Source organism: Podarcis cretensis (assembly GCF_951804945.1).
Source record: "Podarcis cretensis genome assembly, chromosome: 2".
Taxonomy (NCBI): Eukaryota; Metazoa; Chordata; class Lepidosauria; order Squamata; family Lacertidae; genus Podarcis; species Podarcis cretensis.
In genome coordinates, this window is record NC_137171.1 from 24,024,253 (window position 1) to 24,043,635 (window position 19,383).

The window sequence follows — 19,383 nt, forward strand, 5'->3', positions numbered from 1 at the left end:
CAACTATATTTCGTTTAGTTGGTCAGTTTTATCCATTCCAACCCCCGTTCAAATAATAATGTGTCCTAAACCTACTGGAGTCTCTTCTCCTAATCAGTGAAATGGGAATGAGCATTGCAGTTTGCATAGCTAGATTGCCTCCATTGCTTTAGAGCCTTGATAGCTCAGCTGGTTAGAGCCTGGTGCTAATAATGCCAAGGTTGCAGGTTCGATCCCTGTTTGGGGCAGCTGCATATTTCTGCATTTCAAAGGATTGGACTAGATGATGCTCAGGATCCCTTCCAACGCTACAGTTCTATGGTTCTATTACACATGAAAAGGAAACGCCCCCTTTTCCAGATCAAAGGGGTGAGGAACCTTTATCTCATCCATCCCTTGTGAGCCAAGTTTTGAATGGCATGTTCTTAATCAGCCTTACTTGTCCAAAGAGGAAGGGGGAGAGTTGCATAGGCCTTCCTTTTGTTCTGAAAAGCAACAACTCTGTCAGACCGTAGTCGGTTTGAATGCATTTTATTTCAAAGTTTTGCTCTGAATATCTGAGACTGATGAAGAACTGACTACAGCAAAGCTGACTTCCAACATTCCTGTCAGATCCTAAATGTAAGGCCTGAGGATTGTAGTCTACAAGCCAAACCTTTTCTTTTTCTCTTCTCTGGGAATGACTATGTAGGCACGAAAGGATGAAGCGTTCACAGGCAGGATGCAGCCCTGTTGCTTTCCCCAAAAACAGTTATGCCAGTAAGAGTCATATTTCAAATGCTTTGTATTTCCATGGCATTATTCACTCTTACCTGTAGAGAAAGACACCACAAACTCTTCAAGATGCCCAAAAAGTTTTCTCAAATTAGCTTGAATTCTCATGGAATATTGAATCTTAGCATAAGTTTTGAGGTCACCGAAGGAACCCTCTATTCATACGATCTTTAAAAACGATTTGATGTTTTAAAAGGGAAGGGAAACCTTCCTTAAGAGAGGGCTTTTGCTTTTATTCATTTATACTTTAAAAGCATTGTGGGGACAGTAGGACAATTATTATTATTATTTTGCTCAGCTGCCATATTAATTTGATTGGGAATTGAAGGAGCATCAAGGAGTGTCTTGTAGGGTTTATTTTTTTTTCCTGCTAGGGAGATGTCTTTAAAATACTGTGTTGGCTATCATTAGGTCATTCGCTATTTTAGCTTTATTTAGCTTTATTACTCTACTGAAGGATACTTAATAGCACTGGAAAGCAGTCCCAAAATATCCAGGATGCAAAGGGGGGAGAAACAACACACACAATAAAACCGTTCTTGTAACTTTTCTATATATTTAAAAGGGGATACGTTGTAATAGAAAAAATATGCACTCCACCTTTGCTAAGAGAAGGATGGAAGAAAAAACAGCATGTGGGCCAGGCCTTGAAAAAAAAACAGATTCAGTGCTGAGTGAGTAGGAGCAGGAAGTGACTGCACATGGGTTTGGGGAGACTATACCTGCAATAATTTATTCAGTTTTTATGTCTTAGTTTTTGGTGGGAGAGACACAACATGTGTAAAAAGCTCATGTTGGCATCTTTGACACGATTCTTCAGCCGTTATTTAAGACTCTGAAAACAAGTTGAAGTTGACCATTTCAGTTCTAAACAACTTGAGATAACCACTTACCATATATTTTGCTCTATAAGACTCACTTTTTCCCTCCTAAAAAGTAAGGGGAAATGTGTGTGCGTCTTATGGAGTGAATGCAGGCTGCGCGGCTATCCCAGAAGCCAGAACAGCAAGAGATCACTGCGCAGCGATCCCTCTTGCTGTTCTGGCTTCTGAGATTCAGAATATTTTTTTTCTTGCTTTGCTCCTCCAAAAACTAGGTGCGTCTTGTGGTCTGGTGCATCTTATAGAGCAAAAAATACAGTAATTGAATGTAAAGAAGGAGACAACCTTGATTTGTCATGTGAGAGTACTCAGGGATCCTTCAGTTTAATGGAACACAACACAATTGTTTTCTTGTATATCTATACACCTTGCATATAGATTTGATGAATGTGGAGTTCAGACTGGGAAAAGTAGGCTGTGACAGCTCCCAACTGTGTGACCTCCTATTAGCTATGTAAATGCTCATATCTTTGGTTTCAGATGACTTCTATACGGCAGGAATATGAAACCAAACTCAAAGGTCTGATGCCAGCATCTGTGAGACAAGAACTTGAAGACACAATTATTTCGCTAAAATCTCAGGTAAAATCTGAAACGTCCCTCTCTTTGTAAGACTGGAACTGTGCACATCCTGACATTTGACGGTTCCAAGAATTGTCAATATATTTAATGGCACACAGCATCCCAGTTTGGCCATTAGTTGTACATAGTCCTAATTTTGGTTTCTTTTCCAGCCTGTTTTTCACCAGAATGGCTGATACTGTGGCTGAATCATTACTGCTGTATATGCAGTAGAATCATATGGGAAGAGGTCAAATTATCCCTTTGGGGGTTCATTAAAAATTCCCTGAAAGATAGAGCATGGTGGCTGTTCCTTAAGGTAAAGGTAAAGGGACCCTGACCATTAGGTCCAGTCGTGACCATCTCTGGGGTTGCAGCGCTCATCTTGCTTTATTGGCCGAGGGATCTGGTCTACAGCTTCCGGGTCATGTGGCCAGCATGACTAAGCCGCTTCTGGCAAACCAGAGCAGCACACGGAAACACTGTTTACCTTCCCGCCGGAGCGGTACCTATTTATCTACTTGCACTTTGACGTGCTTTCGAACTGCTAGGTTGGCAGGAGCTGGTATTGAGCAACGGGAGCTCACCCCGTCGTGGGGATTGAACCGCCGACCTTCTGATCGGCAAGCCCTAGGCTCTGTGGTTTAACCCACAGCGCAACAGGTAGGTTTATTTTTACAATGCTGCTATGCTTTCCACCATGAGGACCCAATTGAGGAAGACAATGCCACACTTCTGCAGTAAGACATTACTGACACACAAAAATGGGGCTTGTGCTCTCTGGTTCATTTTACCTATTTATCACGATGCTTATATTGCACCTTTCCTACGAGGAGTTCAGGATGCAATGTGATGCTCTCCTACACTCCATTTGACCCTCCCAACAAGCCTGCGAAGTAGGTTAGACTGAGACACTGCCAGTGGCCCAAGATCAATCAGTGAGCTTCATGGCTGAGTAGGGATTTGAACCCTGGTCCGACCCTCTAGCCCAGGGTTTCTCAAACTTGGGTCTCCAGCTGTTGTTGGACTACAACTCCCATCATCCCTAACTAGTAGGACCAGTGTTCAGGGATGATGGGGACTGTCGTCCAAAAAACAGCTGGAGACCCAAGTTTGGGAAACTTTGCTCTAACCCAATGACAGGGAACCTGCAAACCTCCATATGTTGTTGGACTCCCAACTCCCATCATCCCTGAGCATTGGTCATGCTAGGTGGAGCTGATGGGAGTTGGGATCCAACAATATCTGAAGGCCATGGGATAGCCATCCCTACTCCAACCATGGCATGACAGGGATTGCCTCTGTGTATCTATAGGAGCGTCTCCACCCCCATTTTTCAGCCCGGACACTGAGGTCCAGCACCCAGGGCCTTCTAGCGGTTCCCTCACTGCGAGAAGTGAGGTTACAGGGAACCAGGCAGAGGGCCTTCTTGGTAGTGGTGCCCGCCCTGTGGAATGCCCTCCCATCAGATGTCAAGGAAATAAACAACTATCTGACTTTTAGAAGACATCTGAAGGCAGCCCTGTTTAGGGAAGTTTTTAAGGATCAATGTTTTATTGTGGCTTTAATATTCTGTTGGGTGCTGCCTAGAGTGGCTGGGGAAACCCAGCCAGATGGGCAGGGTATAAATTTATTATTGTTGTTGTTGTTGTTGTTGTTGTTGTTGTTGTTGTATGTGAGTGCAGGCAGGGTGTAGGGATCAGAAGAATAAGAAGGGTGTAGAATAAGGAGGCACAGAGTGGCTGAATACAGTTCAGCTTGGCTGCACTGTTCAGTCCACTGCTGAGTGTACAACAAGCATTCCGATACTATGATATACTCATTCATTTTGGAGCAGGACCCTTTAGGAGCCATTTGCGCTCTACTTGGAGAAACTTGAAATACTTTGCTGCTCTCACATTCCTTTAATTCCAGAGCTTTTCAGGGGACGATCAAAAGGTTAAAATGGATATTTGTTATATGAGTTCCCACTGAATGAGGAGAGGAAACCTTTAATTTAAAAAATGTTAAAAAATCATTTTTCCACATATTTATTTGGTAAAATACTAGTTTGAAATGAGTTATTTTCTCGCTATAATTTCTGGCACATAAGACATTGGATGAAACACCACCAACTTTGAAGACAGGAGGAGCTCCATTAGAAAGAAACTTACTGTTAATTTTGCTTTTAGCCTCTGTTTATAAATACATAAGAGAAATAAAAATGGAACATTATATGGGATATCTGTGACCGAAAAGTTCTGTGTCCCCACTTGCCAATCATAAAAGGAGTTTTATAATTTCTAGAGGGAATGTCTTAGTAGCAAAAATATGGCATCTTAAAGACCAACAAATTTATCATGGCATAAGCTGCTATTGGGCTACAGTCCATGGAAACTTACACTGTAATAAATTTGTCTCAGTACAATTCTAACCATGTATTAGAAGTGGAGTTAGGATTGCAGCCTTGGTCCCCAGGGTTCCAGAAGACTCTTAGAAGCTTTTGCTTGTGGGAACAAATTTCTATTGGAATTCACTGCAAAATAAATAAATAAATAAATAAATATTTACTTACTTAACTTAATAAATTTCTATACTTCCCTACATCCGAGGATCACAGGGTGGTTTACTATATATATATATATATATATATATATATATATAACATAGTAACAAAAAAAAATAATGACATGTATATCGTATTTTTCGCTCTATAAGACGCACCAGACCACAAGACGCACCTAGTTTTTGGAGGAGGAAAAAATATATTCTGAATCTCAGAAGCCAAACATTTCCCCTTACTTTTTAGGAGGGAAAAAGTGAGTCTTATAGAGCAAAAAATACGGTATATAGGAGTTAAGAATTTAACTAGGAAACCTATTTTAAGTTAATAACTGTGCTTATCTAATAATTTTGCCAGTACAAAACATTGAAGAGGTGACAACTGGAAAAATCTGCAGCTTCCCCTGTAGTGAAGTTTGGAGTTGTTTGGTTTCTTTTTCCTTTTTATTTTTTTAATGAAATCTGATTTCCACCTGCAGGGCTTTTGTGAGTATACACAGCATTTCAAAGGAGCAAAAGTCACTCCAGACTCCTAATAGTGGGTGTTAATGCAGAAAAAGCCTAGCTGGCAGCTGCCAGTGAAATACAGTAGCCAGCTACAGACTGTTCAGTAAGCAGGGCTCCCTTCTGAAGCACAGGTGTCCTCTCCTTTGAAATTGCTGAAATTCCTGCTTCAAAAACATCAGACGGAAAGAGCAGTGGAATCCTTGCACCTGTCAGGGTTATTAATTGTTCCAGAGGAATGAGAGGGCTTGGCTGGGTAAAAGTACCAACCAGGCGGCTTTAACAATGAACAAATAGGAAACATTCACTTCTCAAACAAAGCTTTGCTTATGTTTAAAATATGTTGGCCTCCTCCTCCCTTCTGAGACTTTCAGTGTATTCTTTGTGTCCTGTCCTAGCATGGCACCAGTGCCCTGTTAGAGTATGCTTAGGATTTTACCTCTCTGGTGAGGACAGTCTGATCCTTTTTCTTTCTTTTTCCAAAAGGAGAATCAAAGGCAAAGGATTTTAATATTGCCTGCGATGTGTCATTGTTAACACTGAAATGGCAGAACATGGGAGCCTTGTACCCAGGCTTAGTTCCTAAACCCCTGAGTTCTTGTAAGCATCTATTAAGGCTGAAGTTTTTAAAAGTACACCACTCCCGACCGACATGTTCTTTCAAGGTGTTGCGCAGTTCTAGACTATATGTATGAATGTGGGTCACGGAAGGTGTTTCCATATCATGTAATTTGCTGGATTGCATTCAGGCTGCCTCCCTTGCTAGCGCAATGCACAGTAGCCACCAGCAAATAGATAATAAATGCAGATAAACCAAATTTAAATAATGAAGGTAAATGAATGGACACCTCTGGGAAACCACAACCATTGTTCGTCGGTCTTCTGTCAGCTGGGAGCCCCTTTGTCATGACAGCTGTGTTTTCCAGGTGAATTTTCTGCAGAAAAGAGCATCCATCCTGCAAGAGGAACTGAGCACATACCGTACCAGGAGGTAAGCCGATACTTCCTCTTCAGGCTGTAACACTTCGCACCTGGCATTGCAGAGCTGCAAAGTGTATTGAGAAGGACTCCGGCGCCTTGGCAAGTTTGAAAGCAGCTTACTGTTCGGTAAACAAAACGACTTTGGGAAGCTACGCCCCTCCCGTAACCCCCGTGCTTAGCGTTCGAGCAAGATGAGAACTTGCAGGTGCCTTGCAAGCCTGGGCCTCGCCTTGGCATTCATCGTGAGATGGTGGCTCAACACACCACCTCCGCCTTCGAAGGTGATGCAGTTTGTAATATTGCAGATTGTATCTTCAAAGCACCGGATCTTCACCCACTTAGCTTTACTTAGACATTCACACCATTGTGAATAAATAGCCACAGATGTTGCAACAGCAACTGCACCTTTGGGAAGGGTGATTCACATGGGTGATTAAGTGAAAGGGACCTTCCAGGTGATGTCACTGAAAGTTTTCACACTGATCACCCCTTATTTCTTCAGGGCAGGATATGCAAATAGGGTTTTAATTGAAACTGTGTGTATGGAAGATGTAAGACTGTAACATGAAAGCAGGGATATCTCAGATTTCTCAACAAGCTTCTCCATAGACCTTGGCCTCATTTAATTTCAACAGATAGCAACAATGAGGGCTAAACTTATGTGTGAGATTCTGGCTCAGTTTGAGCCTTGTGCTGGAACATTTTGTCCTTGTTCTGCCCCTTCCCACCTCCCTTCTTTGTGTATCACGATTGAAGACTTCCTCGATTAATTAGCCATAGTTTCCCCCAGTATGTCTGAACGGAGTAACTATGGTTGCCAAAACCAGAATAGGCCATGATCAGAAACCAGCTTCATGTCTTCAAATCCTGCCATGTTCTGGTCCTCATAACCATTGAGAGCAAGCAGTCGCCTACACTGTTTCCATTTTGGCACCTGTTAAAAACATTCCTGTTTAGACAAGCCTTACCCAGATGCTAAGGAAGTTGAGGCAGTTTTAATGTGTTTTAGTATTTTAATTTTTGTATGTTTTAAAGCAGAGCTGTAATTTTTCTTGATTTTTTTGTTTTATCTTTTGGTAAACCGCTTTGAGCTCTTTTACAATCCAGCAGTGTACAAATTTTATGAAACAAACAAACAAATATTTCCCAGTTCCTGCATACTAATTTGAAGCTATGGCTACTTGACCCAGAAGTCCTGAATGCTGGGCCACTGCTTTGCCTTTTGGAAAAGCAGAATTAGAGAGCGAAGGAAGAAATAATATGTAAGTTACTTTATAAAGCACTGTAGAGGTGGGGACATCACTCAATGGAGTGGTTTGCCTGCACACAATATATATTCTGCATGGAGAATCCATGTCTTATGAGCTTAGGTAACAAAAAAATTATCTCACCATCCACCATCCAGCATGTTGTACCTGCAGGTCTGTTCCCACATGCACAGAAAATAATAAGGGGCTCAGTGATGATGCATTGCAGATAGCACGTCTGAGAGGACTGACTATTCATACCAAAGATGAAAGTACGGCAAGCATTTCTCATTGTACAAGTTGGTTGAGGTCCCAAGAGCATTGTCTAAAGCAGTGTTTCCCAAAGTGGGCAATACCATGCCCTGTGTGCAGTTGGGGGGCACTAAATAAAAATAAGGGGGCGGTAGAAGCATAAAGAAAGAAGAGAGGAGAAAACAATTGAAAAACAGTTCATACATGTTCCATCTGTTGTGTAATGATGCTTACTGCCAGGTTGGGCTCTGTTGCGGGGGGACGACAACGCCACCCCTGGATCCAACTGGAGGCGAGAGGTTTTTCTGGGCTTTGGTGATCCCAGGCCCAGGAAGCTTGTCTGGCTATTTGACCAATGGCAGACAGGCTGCAAATCCAGCCCTGCCCCTTCATTTAAAGAAGGTCGATTTCCAGGGGGTGCTAAGTATATATTCCCCCCCCCTGAAAAGTGGGCAATAGGTTAAAACTGATTTATTAATTGGTGAAAGACGAGAATTATAATATATTAAGATAAATTATTAGGATAAAAACAAAGCTGGAAAGGATTTGCTGAAACACCTAATTGAACTAGAATACAAAAAAGGGAGGTGTGAGGAGGTCAAGGAAATAAGCAAAGGAAAGAAAGCTATGTAAAGGTTTGTTGATTTGTTGTTTTTTAAATTGTTTGTGTGTGTATTTTTATGTTTTTGTTATTTTTCTTTTTTCTTTTTATTTTTTGTAACTTTCAAAATCTTTATAAAAAAAGAAAAAGAAAAGTGGGCAATAGGCCAAATAAGTTTGGGAACCTTTGGTTAAAGCATCACCACCTATAAGGGCTTGAACCCATTTTCACTTCTATCTGCATTGCATCTCTTTACAATGGGTTGTATCTGGTTAGTGGCTACATTTTGATCCAGCAAGTAGTATCCCCTAATAGAGAAGTGGTTTTACTGGTGCCCCTGGTCCCCCAAACAGACTTCGGGGCGGGGGGGGAGTGGCAAAAGTTGCCTCACTCCTTGTTCCTTTAGTGGACAGCTTCTGTTGGAGCAACAGCACTGGATAAATTAGATTCTGTCCATTGTCTTAAATGCCAGTCCTGCTAGTCTCCCAACACTCAGGACCAGCTTTTCAGGGCATTAGGGTCCATAGAGAAGAAGGTCCTCAAATGCTCCTTTGTGCACATGGCTTTTTAAGATCCCAGTTGTTACCTTTTTGCATGCAGGTATCTCAGGTGACCATGTTCCAAATTGACTATTAAAGTCCTTCTAAGCACTACCTCTTCTAAGCACTACCAGGGACGTGGGTGCGCTGTGGGTTAAACCACAGAGCCTAGGACTTGCCAATCAGAAGGTCGGTGGTTCGAATCCCCATGACGGGGTGAGCTCCCGTTGCTCGGTCCCTGCTTCCACATGACCTGGAAGCTGTCTGTGGACAAACGCCGGCTCCCTCGGCCTATAGAGCGAGATGAGCGCGCAATCCCAGAGTCAGTCATGACTGGACCTAATGGTCAGGGGTCCCTTTACCTTTACCTTTAAGCACTACCTCTTAGTGAGGGCTCTGAACCCAGCAAGTAGAAAAGTGTTTGGTGTTTTCAGCATTGTCAGTAGTAAAGGGAACATTTGTGACTGATGAGAACATTTTATTTCTTAGGTAACTGTTGGAGCTGACTGGTTTCTTCAGAGGACTTCTTTTCAGCAGGTTTGAAGATTTGGATCTTGTGAAACTAATCTGAGAGATCAGTGGTTGTTTTGTTAAATCAGACAATGTAATTAAGTTTCTGAAAGCACATCCTTCATTCATAACAGTATTTTAAGTTACCACTTATTTGAATTATTTTATCATTATATTACAAATTTTAAAGCTTTTGATATATTGGATATCTATATATGTCAATATACTTACTGAAAAACTTAATTTTGTTTGCTCATTTTGCTTTTGTTACCAGCTTCCTGCTGCAGTTTGTTCGCTTTTACACATGCTAAAAATCACGTCCTTATTAGAATCATCATTACTATTATAGTGTCCAAAATATGTTAAAACATATATGGCATTATTTTCATGTTCACATGTTATGTAATATTAAAGTATTTTTTGTAGATTATGTTTCCACATTATTTCCATTATCAGTGACATATCATTTGCTGCAAGAATAGCTGCAATGATTCCTTTAATGTTTCTTATCGATAACGTCTTGTAAGATTTTGTATTTAGTAGAGTACACTTTTGTGGCTATATGGAAAGACTATATAATTGTTTCTGTTCCTTAGCTTGGCTAATTGATTGAACAATAAGTGCTTTCACTAGGGATAATAAGAATCTCTCTTAGTCTGGAGTGCATAACTTCTAAATAATTTGCTATAGCAAAACACTGTAAGTGTATTGTAGACTCTTGACAAGGAAACTTTTACACTGTTTTACAGGCCTTGGAAAAGTATTTCCCTACAATTCAGGTGTAAATGTTATTTGAGCAGTTCCTTTAACATTTAGCGTGGATTTCCTGATGGGTTTGGTAGGAAATCGAAGCTAGCAATATGAAACACTGATAGGGAAATTACAATGAATTGTCTACATCAGGAGTAGCCAATCTGTTGCCTTGCTGGACTGCAAAACATGCCCACGTCATCTTCCCTGTCACTGGCTATGTTGGCTAGGACTAATGGGAGTTGGAATCCAACAACATCTAGAGGGACCACATTGACACTCCCTGCTTTAGGCAGGATATTAGTAGTAGTAGTAGTAGTAGTAGTAGTAGTAGTATTTAAGGAAGCACATGCCTGGAGTGTGTTCCAACCTCCAAGTAAGGATAGGCAGCATTTGCTGAAAAGTAAGCCATTTTCAACCAAAAGGTTTCAAAGCTAAATTCTTCTGTATGTAACAATTTTTTAATACAAAACGTTATGTAAATAGCCACCCTTGTTTTCTTTTTAACTTTTTTCTTTTTTGAAATAATGATAATAATAATAATTAAAAGCATCATCAACTGAGAGGAGCACACACATGTATTTGCCATTTATCCCTTTGAAATATACAGAAGTAGTGATTAGGCAAGGATTGGGGCCCTCGTTTCATGTCTCTCAAAGCAAATGCCACATGCTTGTGCACCTTGCAACTCGAGGAACGTGGTGCTTACGTCCAAAATGTTGCACAATGAACTATTTTGAAACATTAGATGATAGGTTAGAAATAATAATAGTTTTGTATAGGACTTCCAAGGTTCAAAGTGCTTCAAAGGGACTCTGTAAGTCACTATTAATATTCCCCATTATGCAGATTGGGGTGGGGAAACGGAGGCTGAGAGTGGCTTGCCTAAGGCCATCTAAGACCATGACAAAGGTGAGATTCAAGCCTACGATTTCTGATTGGTATGCTGTTTTGCTGCTTTCAGGGTATATATTATTCACTTTACTTTATGAAGAGTATAGTCATTCACCCAATTTCATGACCACCGGTGCTCATGGGATGCCTGGGCCAGTCAGTCCCAAGCTAGGGTCTCCAGCTGTTGTTGGACTACAGTTCCCATTATCCCTGACCACTGGTTTTGCTAGCCAGGGATGATGGGAGTTGTGGTCCAGAAACAGCTGGAGACCCATCTTTGGGAAACCCTGGCCTAGGTCATGAGGTCTGCTGCATCGAATGAAGCCTTCTCTCAGTTAACTCAGCCAGTAGTAGATTCCCAACGGGTACGTTGATTCAGATATCACCAGATACCAACTTTGTGATGACATCACACACTTATCCTGTATAAGGGGACTGCTCTGGGGGAAATAATCACATTGCTCAAAGCTTTGAATTGAGGCTGACCCCTACTAATGTGTGGGCCTAGGCTTGCATTTGGAAGAGAACAGCACTTGTAGCAGCAAGTAACAGGGACATGACTTTCTTGGGAATGTAATGGAGCAATATAAAACCGACTCTTTGCTCAGACTGAGCAAACGTCTGGGCCCTGCAAAGAGGAGCTACTGTGGACACATCACTGTGTAAGTTGAACAAAGCCATAAAGCTTTGGAAAAAAATACTTGGGTGCTGGAATTTGGTGAGGCATGGGGTTTCCTGGGAGCACGTGCATACAGAGACTAGTGAGCTTGTGAAGCATAGCAAAACTCTCACTGGCAGACACAGGTAGGGGTAAAAGGATTCAGTAGAGACCCTGAAACTGGATGTTACAGACTTGCCCTGTCTACAGAGGAATAAACTTGTGGCATGAAGACTTTTTAAAACACAGGTTGCTTCCAGGTTATTATCAGGCAGTTAGTAGCAGATGATAGGCTAATGGATATTTTCCAATACAAGACTATTTCCTTAAGACCTCTCTCTCTCTCTCTCTCTCTCTCTCTCTCTCTCTCGTTTTTCTTCCTTACTTTCTCTCTCGTACACATATGCACACACATACATTCCATATCACTCATTCACAATACAGTATTCCCTGGTCACTACACAGTCTGTTGGCACATTAAAATGCAATATAAATAGATTGTTGAGTTCTGTACAAAATGTTTTTTCTTTTCTTTCCTTAAAAATGTAATGGTCCTAACTATTTCATCAATATAGATGGCATTCTGTATTTTATTGAGGTGAAGTATTGTTTCCCAGATAGTCACTTTTCTTTTTGTTACCCAAGTAACACGTGTTTGTTTTCTTAGTTATAATACCCTTGCCCCTTTTTTGGCTGTGCATGATATAACGGTGCTTTAATTGTAACATGGTAGGTTCATTTATTTATTTTCTCCTGCAGCAGAGCTGTTGCGCTCTTGTTAGTTGTTCAGCTCTCTTATAAAAACAACTTCAGTGGTTCATGCTGTGTTCAGCCTTTGCTCCTAGCAGAGAGGACTCCAACTCCGATAGGAAGAAAATATTTGTGATTGCTTTAATAACTGCTAAAGGTTACGCTGAAAAACACCAGGCACCCTCAGTGCTAAGCAGTTCCAGTAGATAATGCAGTGAGATTATGATTTCTCCGCCCTCTCAAGTCTCCATTTGCCAAAGGCACCAGCTCTGTTTCTGGGGTGGGGGCGCTGGCAGGGGAGAGGAACTGAGAACATCAAGCAATGTGTGAAAAAGTTTCGGAACACAAGGTCATTTTAATTCATGGTTTCCTTTTTTTAAAAAAAAACCTCATCTTTGCTCAGCTTTGATATTTTTTGTTCAGAAAAGTCATTCCTCTTAAAGCCTTGTCATTAAAGAAAGTTGGCTCTTTTACAGCACATTATCAAATAGAGTAGAAATTGTAAGTTACTGAAATGAAATTGCGTGATCAGTTCTAAGTCTGGTAACCCAAAAAAAGGAAAAAACAGTTTGGCTTTTGTGCTAGTGCTCCCTGCCCCCCCCCCCCCCAGTATTAGTGTTACAGCGAGGGTTTCCTACATTTCTTTTTTGTGCAACATTGTACAAACGTAGCCCATCCGCACTGCATTTTGTGTTTAAGTTTGGTAACCTAACACACACACTTAAAATTGGTTGGGCTTTTATGATGCTTGGGTTTTGTTTTTGTTTTTTGCTTTTGTGGTTTACAAAGCTCCCATAGGCTATACAAACATAACCAGCACCCCTTTGGGCTCCCCTGCACTGAAGGTTATGGGTTACTCCTGGGCTAGAGGGTGTGTGTGAAATGAACCAAAGGATGCAATTGAAAAACATACGGCAGAAGGGTATGGCTTTTTAAATGTAAAGCCAGAAGAAGCCAAACCATTGGTTAATTTGAGTGTGTGTGAGAGAGAGAGAGGGGGGGGGGGAGAAACTCATTTTCTTTACAATCTTAACATATGGGATCCTGGTCAAAATCTGCCCAACTCAGATTCACCCCACTGTGTTATAGTCATAATTACTGCATTCCACTCTTGAGAGAGAGAACAGAATGGGTTGTATCCAAAAAAATTTTACTCGGAGCAGACCCACTGGGTTGCACTCGGTGCTATTTTTCTAGAAAAAAGAGGTGCCACAACTCACCATGAACACCTCCCTCATTCTCTTAGGATGGCATTGGAGAGGTGCCAGAACCCACCTGAGAGGTTCCAGCAAGTTCCGGCTGGAGAAAAAGCCCTGGTTGAACTCAGCATAGCACTAAGTAAATTGTTGTGGAAGTAGAGCTATTTGTGCTTGGGCAAAGGGACTCTTCTCCCCCAATCTCCTCTCCCTGTGCATACTCTGAATTTGTTCCCCAACCATCAGGATCATATTTGGGCAAGCAGGGGGAGTCCCATCGTGCAAGCAGAAGTTGTTCCTCTTGTGCAAGGATTTAGTTGACTACCGCCCGTTGAAGTTAATGGAACTAAGATTGTCATTCCCATTAATTTTAATGGGTCTACTCTTGAGTATTGCATTAGGTACAACCCATTGTCTTTCCAGAGCTATCGCACAAGGGTGACAGACTCCTTAAAAGTATCTCAAACGGTAACAAGCTGGGATATAATGGGGAACCGTTCACCTTTCCTTCATTTTGGGGAGTCATATATATATATTACACACACACACACACACACACACACACACAGAGGAAAATCGTTGTAACTTTACACTGAAATGCAGTAGCTTTGTAGGACTAAGGTGGAAATTTGCAGACAGTAATGCACCATACATTTTCTTCTTAGAATTGTAAGCATCACAGATGTTACTCCTTTTTTCCAATAAATGAGCCTGAGTCAGGGGTAGCAAATATGGTGCCCTTCATATGTTGTGAGGCTCTAACTCCCATCATCCCTGAACATTTGCCATACCAACTTGCGCTGGTGGGAATTGTAGTCCCCACAGCATCTGAACGGCACCATATTGGCTTTTCCAGATGCAAACTATGTTAGTCCTGATCCAATATTCCCTCTGCTCATGAGAACTGCAGGTCATGTGTGAAGCTTTCATGTGACTCGTTTTCACATTAAGCTGCCTTTGGTATGGAAGTGAAAGGGGAGCCCTTGCTCACTAGAGAACTTGATTTGCACTCCTGCAATGTTAAAACCTGAATCTCTGTGACTGTAGTCCTATATATACACTTAAGTAAGTAAGAAAACGATGGAGCTTACTTCTGAGTTAGACACGTATAGGATTGGCCTGTATAACTTTTGTTGAACTGGTTTTGAACACACCAAGGTGTATTTCCCTGATAAAGGTGTTCAACACCAAGTATAATACATTTGTTTGCAGCCACACTCAAACTTTGTTTTCATTCAGTCATGGCCCTACTACCTGTGGAAGATATTGATTCATATAACATTATTTTTAAAGCACTAGAATGCTTTTGTAGACCATTTGGCCATTCCAGAGGGCTCCACAAGTGACATCATAGCTCCCGAAGTGTCAATTTTCCCACTTACCCATTTGGCTCACAGAATGTTTCCCAGGTGCCTGCCTTTGCTCAGAATCTTTCCCACCATTCCGATGATGCATCAAAAGTGTCTGAGGGATTCCTTTCCATTGTGCTTTAAGATTTGGTAAGGGAAGGGTTGGCATCATGAATGGGATGGCACGGCATACAACACACAAAGCATCACCATCTAGAAATAACACGGTTAATTTCCACCACACCTAGAAATAGCTAGATCACCATTTTCATATGCTATCTTGGCCCAGTCAGTAGGCACAAATTTCTAAAGTGGAACTGAAATTGCATGATTGAATAGTATTACATTGACAAGCATGATGTTCAAACACAGATGGAGGAGGTTCGGAAGCACTTGTGGGCCATTCCAGTACTAATGGAGGGTGAGAAGAGATTTCAGGGGTGCCAGTGGTACCCTTTAAAAGTTCAAAGGATTGGATATTCTAAGCTTGACTATGAAATTCAAAGTGTTGGATACATCTAAGTTTAGATTCCAAAAACCAGTGTATATTAAGAGCATTGTTGTGGTTCATTTTCTTGTCTCACTGCTCAGGGACAGGTGCACCTCAAGAAGAACATTTTTGTCATCTGAAACATAGGGGAGGGCGGTTAACCCCCCCCCCCCAATACCACACCTGTGAAAAAAGTTATGCCTCTGTAAATGCCACCATTAACTTAGCTTGCATTTTCCAGGGGACACATGCTTGCTTGTGTTCCCAAGCTTTCTCTGTGTTAAACATCCACATTCCAGCAGATTGCAGATCAAGAGGGAAACCCCCCCCCCAAAAAAAACCCCACCTTTCTCTGAAAGAGTTCAGTCAGGGTACTAGGAAGTAGCACTGGCACTCCTACATTGGCTCCCAGTCCATTTCTGAGCACAATTCAAAGTGTTGGTGCTGACCTTTAAAGCCCTAAGCGGCCTCGGCCCAGTATATCTGAAGGAGCATCTCCACCCCCACCGTTCTGCCAGGACACTGAGGTCCAGCATCTCCACCCCCACCGTTCTGCCAGGACACTGAGGTCCAGCTCCGAGGGCCTTCTGGCTGTTCCCTCCCTGCGGGAAGTGAGGTTAGAGGGAACCAGGCAGAGGGCCTTCTCGGTAGTGGTGCCTGCCCTGTGGAACGCCCTCCCATCAGATGTCAATGAAACAAACAACTATCTGACTTTCAGAAGACATCTGAAGGCAGCCCTGTATTGGGAAGATTTTAATGTTTGAAGTTTTATTGTGTTTTTAATATTCTGTTGGGAGCTGCCCAGAGTGGCTGGGGAAACTGGAATGCAGATGCGGCTTCTGCAGGTTTTGTTTGCCCGCCCCCCTCAGCTCCCATCAGCAAGGAAGCGGCTTGGAGATGCCACAGAACAATTGCTCCAGGGGAAGCTGTTTCTGATTATATTGCATTATGAGAAAGCATACCAGTAGTGCTTTTTTTCAGGAGGTACTCAGTGGTACACAGTACCAGCACCTCTTTTTGTTGTTGTTGTTGTTAAAAAGTGTGGCGCTTACTGTAACAACTTTATGGTGAGTACCGGCACCTAGGGGGGAACACTGCATACCAGCGAAGGTAATATGGATCATTTCTATAGAGGCAAAGGATAGGAAGTACCAAGTTGGCAGGCTTACTGTACAATCCTATTACACATTTACTCAGAAATGTGGTGTATTGTATGTCAATGGAGCCATCAGGTAAGTGGGTTTTGGATTGCAGTCTAGAGCTTCTTTCCTGTTGCCCTTTTGGGGCTTTTGATTTGCCCTTAAAATCTTTCCTGCAAGACATTCTCCAAACTAATAACGCTAGGCTCCTATCAACCCTTAGTGGCTGAGATGTAATGCATGAAACTTAACATTAATTACCCTGGGCATATCAACTTAAGTTGGTTTGTGACTGTGATAAATCTGTAGCTCTAAAATGCACAGTAGAATGCCTTTCTATAAGAAAAGCCCGGTTGGGTCAGACCAAAATGCCTATCTAGTCCAGGGTTCTGTGCTTCCCATGCACAGCACGTGGGAAGCCGCAAGCAGGATATTCAGGAAGCATCACTCTTTCCACTTATTATCACATTATTAACTGTTATTTATACAGAGCCATCACTGTATATGGCTCTGTTGCACAATTTAAGAGAAGGAAGTCTACTCTGAAGGACAGAGCTTTCCAAATTGCGTATCGCGGCATGCTAGTGTGTCAGCTACAGTGTGTAGGTGTGTTGCACAAATGCTCTTATAAGGGGTTAGTTTAATATCCGGTTTGCTAGTAAAATTGAATTACTGTGTCGCGAAATGATGCATGTCTTAAAAAAGTGTGTCGCCAACATGAGAAGGTTGGAAAACTCTGATCTAAAACAATGAATAAAGACGATAAAGTCAAAATCCTTAAGTTTAAATGCATGATTCACAAGACCAAAGAACCTCAGTAGAAGGACCTTTCTTAACAAAGTGCTGTCTAAGCCTGCTGGGCACTATCACCACTGAGAGTTCACTCTTCCACCACATCCTACATCCCCTTTGGGTAAAAAAACCCAACAACCCTCAAGTGAAGAACAGGCTGTTGTTGTGTAGTCTTGCCACTGATAAGCTGTCAACAGCTTCCTAGACTCCTCAGAGCACAGTTTTCAAACCATAACCAGGAGTGAGGAACCTGCAGCCCTCCAGATTTGCTGAACATCATCTCCCATCATCCTTGACATTTGGCCACAGTGGCTGGAGCTGATGGGAGTTGGAGTTCAGCAGCATCTGGAGGGCTGTAGGTGCTCCATCTCTGACCCTAATCAAATGGAACGTGTCTACTACCCTCATTCTTCAATTCTAGAAGATTAAATTCAAACCAGAAGACACCTATTTTTAGTGTTGTTGTCGTTGTTTAGTCGTTTAGTCGTGTCTGACTCTTCGTGACCCCATGGACCAGAGCACGCCAGGCACTCCTGTCTTCCACTGCTTCCCACAGTTTTGTCAAACTCATGCTGGTAGCTTCGAGAACACTGTCCAACCATCTCGTCCTCTGTCGTCCCCTTCTCCTTGTGCCCTCAAACTTTCCCAACATCAGGGTCTTTTCCAGGGAGTCTTCTCTTCTCATGAGGTGGCCAAAGTATTGGAGCCTCAGCTTCATGATCTGTCCTTCCAGTGAGCACTCAGGGCTGATTTCCATGTAAAATGTCTGTACCCAGCTACTGGTATTCAGATATTGTTATTTGTTGTTTAGTCATTTAGTCGTGTCCGACTCTTCGTGACCCCATAGACCAGAGCACACCAGGCACTCCTGTCTTCCACTGCCTCCCGCAGCTTGGTCAAACTCATGTTCATCGCTTATAGGATTATATTAAATGCTGCTGTTCTGCGGCTCCAAGACAGCAGACTTCTGCTTGCACAATATCATTTCCCCTCTTCTCCCCAGTGCACCCTGCTCCAGAGGGTTGGAGTCTCCATTTGGAAAAGATTTTCAGGGCACGGGAGAGGAGAGGAAGGGGAAGTCTTGGTGCACAAGTAGAACTCTCCTCTTGCAGCCCTGGATGCAACACATAGATCTTCAACCATTCTTGCATCAAGAAATCTGAGTGTAGAAGTCGAGCATGAAAGCAGTATACCTACAGAACAGTCCCATACTTCTCCTAGGTATGGTTTGATAGCTCTGTGCAAAAGATACTTGCTGGATACAACTGTCCAGATTCAGTTTAGAACAGGACTACTATACATTTCAGGTTTGTTTGTTTGTTTGTTTGTTTGTTTGTTTGTTTTTAAATGGAGCATTACTTTCACATCTTGTCTGTTTCGATCTTAAAATTGTTGCTTCTCATGTTTCCTACTCATGATTGGTATGGTGGAAGCCGGGTTGGCCAACAGCCAGAGCCAGTGATACATAGAGCCAACTAATTCTATTTTTCACCCCATTCTCTCCCTGCTGAGTGCTACAAGGGCAACACTGAGACAAAGGAGAAGGAAGCTATCAACCTCCAACCCAGACTGCTTTGTAACTAAGGGATTAGGCTGAGGGTAGGGACAGCTGGCAGCTGACAGCTTAGTAGGGCAAGCCCCCATTTGCCCTAATGGACCAGCCTCCATTCCCATCATCTATGTTTGCCCCCAGAACTAATCTCAGTACTGTACGTGGTGGTTGCATAACTGAATCCAGGATCTAAACCTGAATTTTAGACCAGGAATCTAAATTAAATTATTGTTTACCTTGTCACAAAAACAACCATTCCATCATCTGGGGTCCAATCTAACAACAGCACCTTAAGTACAAGACTGAGTGTGATAAGAGGTGTAACATCTTTTAATTCACTGGACTACTGCGCATTAAGTAAGAAATCTCTCAAAAGATCAGATTTGGGGGGATGTTCCTTGATTTAGCTTTGCTCAAGTTGTCACAGTGGCTACAAGGGCCTA

The 19,383-nt window shown here is 42.2% G+C and overlaps 1 protein-coding gene and 1 long non-coding RNA gene across 11 annotated transcripts in view; one reads left to right on the forward strand and one right to left on the reverse strand.

Moving 5' to 3' along the window:
- CEP112 (centrosomal protein 112) overlaps positions 1-9,797 on the forward strand; it is a 210,426-nt gene extending 200,629 nt beyond the window's left edge. For 3 of the 5 annotated variants that reach the window (XM_079965385.1, XM_079965387.1, XM_079965388.1), the window contains 3 exons: positions 2,115-2,216; positions 6,167-6,231; positions 9,350-9,797. In XM_079965385.1, coding sequence (XP_079821511.1) covers positions 2,115-2,216; positions 6,167-6,231; positions 9,350-9,353 — 171 coding nt within the window. In that variant the 3' untranslated portion in view covers positions 9,354-9,797. Of the gene's footprint in view, positions 1-2,114; positions 2,217-6,166; positions 6,480-9,349 lie in introns of those variants that run through there. The other 2 variants (XM_079965386.1, XR_013835792.1) reach the window with 2 other exon arrangements.
- LOC307210110 overlaps positions 1-19,383 on the reverse strand; it is a 75,607-nt gene that overhangs the window by 40,286 nt on the left and 15,938 nt on the right. The window contains exon 3 of one of the 6 annotated variants that reach the window (XR_013835835.1): positions 2,860-4,710. The exons of the other annotated variants lie outside the window; for them this stretch is intronic. This is a non-coding gene — a long non-coding RNA (uncharacterized lncRNA). Of the gene's footprint in view, positions 1-2,859; positions 4,711-19,383 lie in introns of those variants that run through there. 6 annotated transcript variants of the gene reach the window in all.